The sequence below is a fragment of the Leishmania braziliensis genome, chromosome 30 (assembly GCF_000002845.2).
Source record: "Leishmania braziliensis MHOM/BR/75/M2904 complete genome, chromosome 30".
NCBI lineage: Eukaryota > Euglenozoa > Kinetoplastea > Trypanosomatida > Trypanosomatidae > Leishmania > Leishmania braziliensis.
In genome coordinates, this window is record NC_009322.2 from 880,740 (window position 1) to 892,456 (window position 11,717).

At 57.1% G+C, this 11,717-nt stretch overlaps 5 protein-coding genes across 5 annotated transcripts; all 5 read right to left on the reverse strand.

Moving 5' to 3' along the window:
* Positions 1-70: 70 nt before the first annotated feature.
* Positions 71-709, reverse strand: LBRM_30_2450 (putative heat shock 70-related protein 1,mitochondrial precursor; the record flags this gene model as incomplete). Its single annotated transcript, XM_001566821.1, has 1 exon — positions 71-709. One exon carries the CDS (start codon positions 707-709, stop codon positions 71-73), a length of 639 nt encoding a protein of 212 aa, XP_001566871.1.
* Positions 710-2,754: 2,045 nt separating this feature from the next.
* LBRM_30_2460 (putative tyrosine/dopa decarboxylase) lies at positions 2,755-4,269 on the reverse strand (the record flags this gene model as incomplete). The annotated part of the gene is made up of 1 exon (XM_001566822.2): positions 2,755-4,269. One exon carries the CDS (start codon positions 4,267-4,269, stop codon positions 2,755-2,757), a length of 1,515 nt encoding a protein of 504 aa, XP_001566872.2.
* Positions 4,270-5,696: 1,427 nt separating this feature from the next.
* LBRM_30_2470 (conserved hypothetical protein) lies at positions 5,697-6,905 on the reverse strand (the record flags this gene model as incomplete). Its single annotated transcript, XM_001566823.2, has 1 exon — positions 5,697-6,905. One exon carries the CDS (start codon positions 6,903-6,905, stop codon positions 5,697-5,699), a length of 1,209 nt encoding a protein of 402 aa, XP_001566873.2.
* A 343-nt stretch (positions 6,906-7,248) lies between these two features.
* LBRM_30_2480 (conserved hypothetical protein) lies at positions 7,249-7,842 on the reverse strand (the record flags this gene model as incomplete). The annotated part of the gene is made up of 1 exon (XM_001566824.2): positions 7,249-7,842. One exon carries the CDS (start codon positions 7,840-7,842, stop codon positions 7,249-7,251), a length of 594 nt encoding a protein of 197 aa, XP_001566874.1.
* An 839-nt stretch (positions 7,843-8,681) lies between these two features.
* On the reverse strand, positions 8,682-11,516 carry LBRM_30_2490 (AAA family ATPase-like protein; the record flags this gene model as incomplete). The annotated part of the gene is made up of 1 exon (XM_001566825.2): positions 8,682-11,516. The coding sequence occupies one exon, from the start codon at positions 11,514-11,516 to the stop codon at positions 8,682-8,684; it is 2,835 nt and encodes a 944-aa protein (XP_001566875.2).
* Between the last annotated feature and the right edge of the window lie 201 nt (positions 11,517-11,717).

Below are 11,717 nucleotides of genomic sequence, written 5' to 3' on the forward strand. Positions count from 1 at the left end.
TTGAACACGCCGCCAGGATTTTGAGCACCGAGATTTTGAACGTGGCCGCCGCCAAGGTCGTACACGGCGATCAGCTGTCCTTCGTTTTGTCCATACCGTACGCAAGCGCCGCAGCCGTCGGCTCGTTCACCACCCGGATCACGTTCAGGCCCGCAATCGTCCCGGCGTCCTTCGTCGCCTGGCGCTGCGCGTCGTTGAAGTACGCGGGGCACGTCACGACAGCGTTGCTCACCGTGTGCCCCAGGAAGTTCTGCGCCGTCTCCTTCATCTTCTCCAGCACGAACGCGCCCACCTGCGACGGCGAGTACTGCTTCCCGTTCCCGTCCTGCACCCACGCGTCCCCGTTCCCGGCGCGCACGATCTTGTACGGCACGTTCTTGATGTCCCTCTGGATGTGCTCGTCCTCGAACCGGCGCCCAATCAGCCGCTTCACCGCGTAGAACGTCGACTGCGGGTTCGTGATTGCCTGGCGCTTCGCCGCAAGCCCCACAAGCTTCTCGCTGCCCTTGAACGCCACAACGGACGGCGTCGTCCGGAAGCCCTCCGAGTTCTCCAGCACGCGCGCCTTGTCGCCGTCCATCGTCGCAACGCAGCTGTACGTCGTGCCCAGGTCCACGCCAATCACGTCGCCCGTGACCTTCTGCGACTCGCAGCGCACCAGCCGCGCAGCCGACACCGCAGCGCCTCCGCACACACGACGAGCAAACATGGCTTCCCGGAGGGAGTGGGGCAATTGGGTTTGTTGAAAGGAGAGAGATAAAAGATCAATTGCTGAAGTGTTACCTGTTAGGTCGCTTATAGGCGTGAACTTGGCAATGACGTTCTTGACGATTTAAGAGTGAGAGGAAGGATTAATCTTAGCGAGCTCTGTGACAGATTTCGACGTAATCCTGTACGGATACAAAATTCAAAATGAAACCTTAACGTCTTTTATGATAATGGCCTTCGCACCTCTCGTGGTGAATTTGTGGGCGTGTGTGTGTGTGTTGGGGGGGGGGGGAGGGAGTTCCGAGTCACACTGTTGGAAGCAGGGTAAAGAGTTCCTGTGTGTTGGTACGCTGTGAAACGCAGGAGTGTGGAGGAGAAACGAGGAGATGTATCGAGAGAGAGCAGGGATCGTAAGGAGGTGAGTGTCGTTAAGAGTATGATGGGCCACCAAGAGTAGGGTGTCGGCGATGTGATTGGGTCCGGAAGGATTGCTTCCAGACTACTCATTAGAAACTGCCCTGTTGCAAGCAGAGAGAGAGCGGTGGATAACGCAGCGCAACTGCCACCTGTCACACCCGCGCAGATGTGTTGAGAAACAAGCGGCTGCACTTCACACGACCAGTTTTTCTCTGTTAGATGTTAACTTATCTGCTTGGGCAATAGGTACAGTACTCGGCAACTGTGCGGTTGTGTTGCTACGATTGATGCAGCGCCTTCGGTGCCCCCCGCCATTGGCACGAACAGGGAATCTTCCAGAGTAACATCAACAAAAACAATCGGAGGTGTTTGGTGTGTGTGTGTGTCGTGCGTGATGGCACTGCTTAGTATCTGGTCGTGTGCTTGTCCTATATAAAGGCAAAGTGTAGCGCTTGCAGTTCCTCATTACTCGCAGCTCGTCTTGTATTCACTGCGTCTCGCCTTTTTTTTCGCTCTTATCCGTGGCGCCCTTTCGAGAGGCGTAGGCCGATGAAACGGCAGGACGGCTCGTCATAGGACGACCAGAATTAAAACGCGCCGTGCAACACAGGAGTATTGATGAGCTCTGACTGTAGGCGCAAGTGCTCGCTATCGTGTTCATGGTCGTGCGACACGTTGGAGCGCACACACAAAAAAAAAGAAGGTCGGCTGAGTTCCTCAGTGGACCCTACCACGTTGGCACGAAAAGTCACTATCAGGACTCTCGTAGAGCATCGGCTATCACATGGAAGAGCAGTGATACGCTACCCAAACCAGCCAAAGAAGCGGAAGGGAAAAAAAAATAGCAGAAAAGAAATGAGTCTCTGTCACGCATGAGAGAACATACTGATCACGAGAGGAGACCATGGTGTACGTGTAGGAAACACACACGATGCAGTATAGACGTTCCGTCCAAAAAGCGCGTCACTGAGGGGGGAGGCAAAAGAGCGCGTGGAGAGAATAGCGGACAGACAGCAGGAGAGTACGCAACCGGAAAAAGGATACAGAACGAGGTGATGCGCACACGCCACTTTCTACGCCCCACCTGCGCTTTTCCTTCTTGCAAATCGGTAGAGAACGCAACCACAGAACCGATCAGCACAAAGTATGAGCTCCGCAAAGGAAAACGAAAGGAGAATCGATATGAGTCGCAACGTGTGAAGGAAGGAAAAGGAAGAGAGGGGCGCTACCTCAGAAGGAGAAGGAGGCTACAGAGTAACAACGCAAACACCCCCCTCAAAAAAAGGACGAGAAATTAGGGGCTCCTCCCCTAGTCCTCCGTCCAAAACACATGAGCGTCCCCTGCCGCTGTTTTCCCCTCTGTTGCCTGTATGTTTCGTTTCGGATGAGAGCGTTCCACTTCGCTTGTTCCGGCAGAAAAAAAAAAGAATGGCCTCGACACCAGACACATGGAGTCAGCAGGGGGAGGGAAGGGGAGGGGAGGGGAGGGGGGTGCGGTCACCCCTTAAAGCTAGAAAAAAAAATATGTATATAACAACACCGAGCACTGTGTCCGCTGCTTCCTTTTTCATTTTATTTGTTGGCTTGGCAGTTGGCCATCCACGGAGACCCACACACTTGCCGGCCGCATCACACTGGTATCTTGGCGATCGTCTCTTTCACCTTCTCAGAGAGATAGTCGGCAAGGTCCTCCATGTCCTTCGTCATCAGCCCTGGGTAGGCTAGGGCTACACGCACGATGACATGACCGTCCACGTAGTGGTGCACAATCATGACACGACGCTCTTCTTCAGTCACTTTAAGCAGAGCGTAGTTTCGTTTGTTTGCCGCATTGTCCACGGCGATTCGGAAGCAGACGAGTCCGAACTTGGGCTCGACAGGAAACTCGACAAGGTCGCCAAGGCGAGCAGCCAACAGGTCGTGAAAGTACTTGGCGAGAGCGCAATGACGGCGGATCGTGGCCTGAATCCCCTCTAACCCCATATACCGCAAGGTTACGTATACCTTCATGGCGCGAAAGGGCCGACCAAAGCCCAGATGGTAATCTTTGAAGTCCACCACCCTGTTGGTGTCTGTGTACTTGTTTGTGAGGTAGACGCCGGTGGCGTTCAACGACGAAACAATGTACTTGCGCTCGCGGAAGAAGAAAAAGGTGGTACCCATCATAAGACTGAGCCATTTGGATCCGTTGATGAAAATTGAGTCCGCGTGCTCAAACGCTGGAGCCAGCGGCTCACGCATCTCAGGGCACACTGCCGTGGCCCCAGCATAGGCGGCGTCGAGGTTCAGCCAGATGGAGTAGTCTTGGCAAACCTTTGCGATCCCCTCGAAATCGTCCGTAGAGCAGATACCGGTGGTGCCGTAGTTCATGGACACGGCGCAGGGGGTAAGACCCGCTGCTATATCCGCCTCCACAGCTACGCGAAGGTCGTCGCCGTGCATCGGGCAGTTACCACCCGCCTCACGCCGGGTCGCTATCCTGCGCACGTGCCACAAGGACAGGATTCGGGTCGCCTTTTCCACGCAAACGTGCGCCTGATCGCTCACATAGCAGACAAGTTTACCTGAGGCAATGCACTGTTCTTCGTTTGTGGTGCACTTCTCCAGCGCCCTGTTCTTCGCCGCCAGAAGCGCCACCACAGCCGCCTCTGTGGCCGTTGGCTGCAGCACACCGCCGCCGGTGCCCCCCCACGTCATTGCCTCTGGCATGCCAAAGGCGCGGGCCATCCAGTCCATTACGATAGTCTCGAGTTCGGTTGCCGCGGGGCTGCTCATCCAGTTGAAGCCGGGCTGGTTAAAACCGTTGGCCACGAGGTCGCCGAGAATCGCCGCTGGTGACACCTGCGCCGGGAACCAGGCGTAGAAATCGGGGTGCTGCCAGTGGGTCATGCCGGGGATGATGTGAGCCTGAATATCGTCGAGGACGCTGGCAAAGTCCTGCGACGACGTCTGCGGAGCCGCCTTGTCGTTGATGCCCTTCCTCAGGAATCCAGGTTGCACTCCAGGAGAGGCCGGCATCTCTCGGTTCTTGAGCGCGCGATGGTAGTCAGCAATAAACTCAATCACGCGATGCCCTTCTGCACGGAACTTCTCCCAGTCCATGGTCTCTGGAATGGGAGGAAGTGATGGGCACGTCGGCTGCATGAGTGCTTCAGGTGTGCGTTTGGTAAGGGAGAGAGGAAAAGAAGAATGAAAAGAGAAGGAGGGAGGCGAGAGACTTAACGAAGAGAGGAGGAAGGCGGGTGTTTGTGGATACGTCAATAATATGTTAGAACCCGTGAACACTATGCGAAGCGTCTGGGGGGGGGGGGAAGTGAGGGGGGGACACCTTGTAAGAGGCTGGTCGTCAGGTGCAGGGAAAGGCTAAAGAAGAGAAAGGTTAAAGACGGAAGACAGAGGAAAGGCCTGTGGTCGAGCAGTGCAGCACGTGTGTCAGTGCAGTCTGTGGATTCCGAACAGTAGAGAGAAGAGAGGACAAGAAACCGATCGCATTTGAGGAGATGATAGACAATAGCTACCTTTGACGTTCCTTTCCTTCAGCGAGGTGCAGCACGCCAGAAAAGCGACTAAAAGCTGGCAGAGGTCTGGACTATAGAGCGAAAATATGTAAACAAGCGGCCCCCACCCCCATTTCCCCGCAAAGAGGAAAAAATAAATCCATACGTTGTGGATAACGAGGCAACGGGTTGGCTACGGTAGCGTGCGCACTTGTCAAAGGCTGGATGTGCAAGAGGAACCAAGCAGCAGGAGAGAGAAGAACTGCACTGGGTGTTCGTGAAGGTGCCGTCCTCTTGAGGAGCTTCGGACTATCCACTGGTTTAGCAGTGATGAAGAGTATGCCGGCGTGAGCACCGAAGCATTCGACAAGGTGCGTCATCCACCACAGTGAAGGAAAAGAGACCGTGGAGACAGGGGCAGCGCAACAAGGTAGCTTCCTTCGAAACAAAGCGCTTCCACCGCTCCCTCAGCTTACTTTCCCTCAATATAGGCTACTCGAGAAGCAGGGAGAAAAGCGCAGCGCAGTCGCTTCCTCACCACCTCACAACCTGCACAAAGCTTGGATAGTTTATTCACTTTGAAGTTCTTGCTTGCGGCCTCCTCTAAGTTCTAGTCATCTAGACTGTATACGCTCATGAGAAGCCACGCACGCAGCTACCACAAATGCTGTTGCGCAGTCTAAGCAGTCCTCACAAGAAGCTCGAAGTGATGGATAAGAGCAAATCTAGAAGGATGAAAAAGCGGTGTCCTCAGCGTTGCACCTCCACACGCGGGCACGCACATCAGAGAAGCGCGCGTTGTCACCGCGCAGATGCAGCAGTACTCCAGCCAGACACACCAAAAGTGCCCCCGGTTGCGTGAAGAGAGAGGGAGGTACGTAGTCCATAACCATAGCGCCGAGTGATGTTTCTAGTGCCTGAAGTTCTTTACACACGCACCCACACACACACACACACACCTGCACACAGACCCGGAGAGATATACACACCTCCGCGCTGTGTAGCGCCGTCTGTGGTTCTTCCCCTCACTCTGGTAACGGTTGTTTTGCGGTGTCTGCTCTTCTTGTCATGACCTCAAGCAGGTATGGCGACCACCTGCGACACAGCATTCTTTGACGAGCAGAACGACATCCAAGCCGTCCCTTGCGCCAACGCCGCTGCGGTTACCTCGGTGCCCGTAAATGCCGCCGCGGCGCTGGCAGTGTCGATGTGCCTATCGAGCGCGCCTGCACGATAGATCTGCCGCGGCAGTCGTAGCAGTGTTTCCGCAGACCAGTACACCGTCGGATCTGGTACGTCGGCGGTGTCGATCAGGGCAAGACGACCCGCCAGGTCTCCTGCAGCGATGCGGCCGCGGTCCATCGCGACACAACGCACTGGAGAGCGCTTCTTGCTCATGCCAAATGCCTGCTCCCGCTGCGCGCCTTCGATGCAGCGCAGTGTGAACACACGACCCCCAACGGTGCCGACACAGACCTCTGACGTGTCAGGTGAGGCCGCGAGGCACGTGATCTGATCTGGTAGCGAGAGTACCGAGCTCGGGGAGCTTCGATACCGCGTGTCGTACAGCAGCACCTTGCCGTCGTAATTGGCCACCACAAAGGTCTGGCGTTGCAGCGGTACCGCAGCGACGGCACGTCCAGGGGCGGGATTCGCTAAACTCACGCGCGGCTGTGAACGCTCCACATCGATGATTGCGGCGCCTTGCTCGGTGCACATGAGCAAACAGTTGGATTCGGTTGGAATTTCAGAGAGAGCACGAATCGGCAATGAGTCAGGGGTTGCGTAGCACGACGTCAGTGCACGCGAGCGGCGCGACACGACGGTTACACTGCCGGAAGACGATCCCACGGCGAAGAGCTGACCTGCATTGAAGAAGCACGAGGCCATCAGTGGCTCCTCGCCCATTGTGTGATAAGGGTAGCTCTCTACGCTGCTGGCCGACACCCCGGCGGCGAGGTTAGCGCCGTAGAAGGTGTCGTCGAGGTTGAAGATGTGCGTCCCGTTGAGAATGGTGGAGACGAGGCACGACGACGTCACACAGTCGTAGTGGATCGACGACACCTTTCCCATCACCTCTAGCCGGCACGCCGTCTTGGTCGGGGGCTCGTATGCGTCGGTCATCGTGGTTGCACTGACACGAAAAAAGTGAGAAGGAGAGTCCTGGCAAAGAAGGAGAAAATGATAGACGAAAATGATGCAACACGAGAGGAACACAAGCAGAGGTGGGCGAAGTAGACACCCCATGGGGAGAGCCATCAGTAAGTAGAGGCGATCTCTCATTTGTGTCTTCGATCATTGTCTAAGTGGTCGTTTGGCGCCATCAGCGCGCTGCCTTTCTTTTTGTCTGCGTCGGGAGGGGACGCGTGTCTCCCCTTCACATCATTCGGTAGGCTGGTGACCTCTTCGCTGTTTCGTTGAATGTGAGCAAAAAAAAGGGGGGGCAACACGACAGGGCCCGCCAACATTGTCAGGACCCACGCATTTAAACACACAGGCGCTCATGCACGACGGCAAAATTTTTCTCACCACGCACCGTGGCTCATTATAGCCACATTTTCTTCTTTGCCTTTGGTGGGTACTGATGGGTCACTGCATAGTCTGCGCTGGACTAGGGGGACTGCGGTCATTCGTCACGGTGCTGAGTCCGCAGCTTCATGTACTTAAACGGGTAGAGGGTGACGCCGACCGCCGCGCCGAGACCGACAGCGGCTGGCACATGAATAGGCCCAAACGCGAGGAAGCACTTGGTGTTTAGTCGCACAAACTCCTGGCGGCGCAGCTTCCACGTCGGCTCATTCACGATCGCCCACAAGCCTGGGTAGAACAGGTGCGAGAGAAGGAGGCAGCTCACAGCGGGGATCTCGGCGGTGACCGGGCCAAGGTACGGCACGAAGCCCTCCTTGGCCCGGGGGTTTGGAATAAAAGGCTCGACCAGTACCCAATACGCCGCGGCGCTGGCGAAGAAGTTTACGTAAAAGAAGTCGCTCATCATTCGAGGAATGATGGACTTCTTGTTCTCCTGCGTCTGCGATAGCTTGAGCAGCGGCGACATCGGGATAGCAGCACAGAGTGGCGTGGCGAAGAACACGCCGCACAATATCGTGCGAATGACACGGCGGTACGCCGCGTACTCACCGAATGCGTCCTCACGTGCATCACAACTGGCCTCTGCAGACGTAGACCCCGACACTGCGGAAGGATATGCTATGTAGGGCATGTTCCTTCAGTCCTCCGCTGTACGCGTGTCACGCAGAGAGAGAGAGAAAGAAGCAGGAACGACACCAACACATACACGCGTGATTAGAGGTGGTCTGATGGCACACGCCTCTGTGTCGAAAGGGGGGGGGGGGGAAGAGAATGAAGATGGAAACAAAGGTGAAGGGCAGATTCAAAGTGGGAAGAAGGGGATGAGACAAAATCTCGACATGTCCGTAGCACATCTTCACAAACCCCCACCCCCACCACCCCTCAGTGACCATTCAAGGTGCGGCCCTCTCTCCTCCCGCCATCACGCCGCCGTCGTGCTCGCAAAGCAGCGCCAATGGCGCGGCAGTCTTAAAGAGGGTGAGAAGAGGAGCAAGTAGGACACGCACCTCATGTGTGCCGCCCTCCCTCTCTCCCCTTTCTCCTGGGTCGTTTAACGGCTTTGACGAGTCGCCCTCCCCCACCGCCACCGCCACGCCAGATCGACTGCACTGGTTAGGCGCAAAAGCGGCGAATCAGCAAACCTACACGGGGGACATCCGCAACAGCCAGGCGGAAAACACGTGACGGCCGTTGTGAGGACGTGCCTCTGTTGTACGGAAGTGCCTTGTAACTCTTTTATTTGGGTCGTCCCTGATTGGAGCAGTCGCTACTCGCAGATGTGCAGCTACGCAACAGCAAAACGAAAAGCACTGGTGGAGCAAGAGGAGCAGAGACCTCGACCCATAGCCATCTACAACGTCGGGGCTAAGCGGTTCGCTTTACATGCGTTAAGGCTGTTCACAGGCAAGGGGGAGGGAGAATAGCATGAAGGGCCACCACATGCGCAGCCGGTGTGAACAGTATTGGAAATCACACGCACGCAGTGGTGGTTTTGCGGTTGTTTGGCCAATGCTTGTACCACTCCACATCCTTGGCGCTGATGCGCGGCCGCACCTTCTGCAGAGCCGCATCGATGTCGACCAGTGTCACATGGGATGCACTCGCGTTGACTGTGATGGCGTGAAACGCGGCCTCTTTCACAACCGCAACAACTTCTGCACCCGTGTATCCTTCTGTCCGCTCGGCCACGTAGTGGGCCGTTAGGTCCGCCGCTACAGGCAGGTGCTTGAACTGAATGTCAGTGATGGCGCACCGCTCTGGCAAGGTGGGCAGTCCGACGTAGACGCGACGATCAATGCGTCCGGGACGCAGCACTGCCCCGTCGATGCTGTCGGGCCGATTTGTCGCCGCGACAAACACGAGGGCCCTCTTCTTTTCGCCAAATGCAGCCGGCAGCCCATCCAATTCGGTGAGGAACTGCGAGATGACGCGGTCCGACACGCCGCCGCGGCCGCGGTGGCCGCACATACCATCCAACTCATCGATGAACACGACACACGGGCTCGCCGCACGGGCACGATCGAAGATGTCGCGCACCGCCTTCTCGCTATCACCCACCCATTTCGAGAACACCTCCGGCCCCTTTACGGAAATAAAGTTCATGCGACTCTCGTTCGCGAGCGCCTTGGCCAGCATTGTCTTGCTGCAGCCCGGCGGACCATAGAGAAGCACACCCTTCGGTGGCGTCAAGTTAAACTCTGTGAAGAGCCAGCTTTGCTTTCCCAGGCACCAATCCACTACGTCGCAGAGGGTCTGCTTCGCCTCTGCGCTTCCACCGATGTCAGCCCACGTCACAGTCGGCACCGACACCTCGAAGTGTTTGAGCGACGAAGGATGCACTATAGCGGACGCCGCTCGAAGGTCCGCGTCCGTTGGTACGATGGACTGGCGTGTTTGGAACGCCTGTATCACTGCTGTCTCGACAAGCCGATGCAGGTCTCGCTGCGTAAAGCCGTGTGCTCGCTCTGCCACCTCCAGTAAGCACGCCTCGCTGAGGACAGGTCCTGCCGCTGAGTCGTTGAGGCGCAGCTCCAAGAGGCACATACGGAGACATGCAAGCCGCTCCTGCGGCCCGCTAGGCATCTCCAGTGTCACAACACTCCCGCCAAAGAGGGTGGCCCCGGTCAGACAAGCATCGAGACTCGCCAGTGTCGGTGCACTCGCAATTACTCCCACATCGAGACGGCGGCTCTGTAAATCCAGTAGCTCAGCAGCCAAGGCATGGGCGATGAGTGACATTGCCCAACGAGACCCAGCCGAGGACGCCTCGCGGCCGCAGATGAGATGCAAATCATCTATGGCCACCGTCGCCGGCGCTGACTGACGTGCACGCTCGAAAACCTCGTGCAACGCCGTAGCCGTGGTCACCTCACTGCCCTCACCCTGCGGCAATTGGTCCACGTGAACCCATTCCGTGTACCTCCTAGACCCAGCCACCGTGGCCGGTGAGGTTGAGGCGTCCATGTGTCCCTGTTGCTCTGTGTGGGACGCAGTGGGTGCGTGGAGAGAGAGCCAACGACTCTTGCCGACGCCGGTGCCTCCCACAACCAGCGTACACAAGCACCCTGAGCAAAAAGGGACGCCTTCCTGACACGTTTCCACCGCGCTCCTTCCGAGTCCTGTTGATGCACACTGTTGTCCGCCGATGGAGACCCCTGCAGCAGCGTTATGATTATAGAAGCGCACCTCCGTCGCATCTGTCACGATGCCCCACGCAGCATCCGACTCCGCCGCCGAGGTTGACGACTCCTCCCCTTGACTCGCAACGCTCAAGCTCACTACCTCGAGCGCAATGCGATGGGTGAGCACACGCTGGGTGGTGCGTAGGTGTAAATAGGCGATCTTGTGATGCAGCGTGCGGCGGAACAGCGCTTGCCACTCCATTGTTGAGGCGATCGACGGCACGACTGCGTCACAAGTGTTAGCGTCGCGCGCATTTTCGGGGACAACCATCGTGAGCGTCACCGACCGTAGCGTCGGTACGCCGTTCTGAGGGAGAAGAACCGGGCAAAGTACGACAGGCGAAACATCGACCAAAACCGCCGCCGCATCCTCGTTCACAAATATCTTGTCGGACGCAACTGCAGACCCGCGCATCGGTCGCACTCCAGCGTAGACATCGCCGTAGCTTGTCGAGAGGCGCACAATGTGGCCGCTCTGCAACCCAAGGCGGTGCATGACGGAGGTGGCGAGAAGACACTCGCTCGGCCCAAGAGCTCCGTCCACGCCAATAGTAAGCATCGCTGGGGTCACACCACGAGCTTTCCCTGCAGGGGCACCGACATCGCTACGGCGAGTGGAGCGCGACGCGGCGCCAGATATCGAGGCTGTGTGCTGCTCTGTTTTTTTTATGGGCGACCCTGTCTCCGGTGATGCTGACAACAGGGAAGCTACTGCAGACACAGACGCGGGAGCTGAGGCGGGGGGAGAAAGGCCCTGGGTAACCGCGGTGTGGTACTTTGTATCGGTGGTCTTGAGGTGACCCTTGTGATCCTCTGCGCTGGTGCTGATGCACGCCTTGCGTTGGGGCAGCAGCAGCGCTGCAGCACTTGAACGTCTACGTTCGCCTCTCGCCTTGTACCGACCTACCGAACTATGAGAAAGCGTTGCCGGTTCTGCCGCACTCAAGGAGCAAGAGGACGCTGAAGAGGAAGTCGAGGAACCCGAGCTGCTGGTCGACGCAATGGGCCTATGGGCTCCCGAGGAGCGATTGTGAGCGGGCCCACGACCGCGGAACGCCTGCACGAATCCGGAACCATCGGCATTGGGCCGGAGGGGAGGCACCAATTGCTTCTTGGCGGGCATAAAAAGAGAAGTTCAGATACCGAGGCGCGATGAGGAGAATGCTGGAGGCCGCCGCAGCGGAAGAAAACAAAAAAAAACATTCAAATCTGCAGTGCGCAGAACAGAAAAAAAAGGGAAGAGGGCACACATGAGGAAGGAGAGGAAATCACTGTTTGCAAGGGCGGATATGTTCCTAGTGACATGAAGGATCGAGCAGAGTGG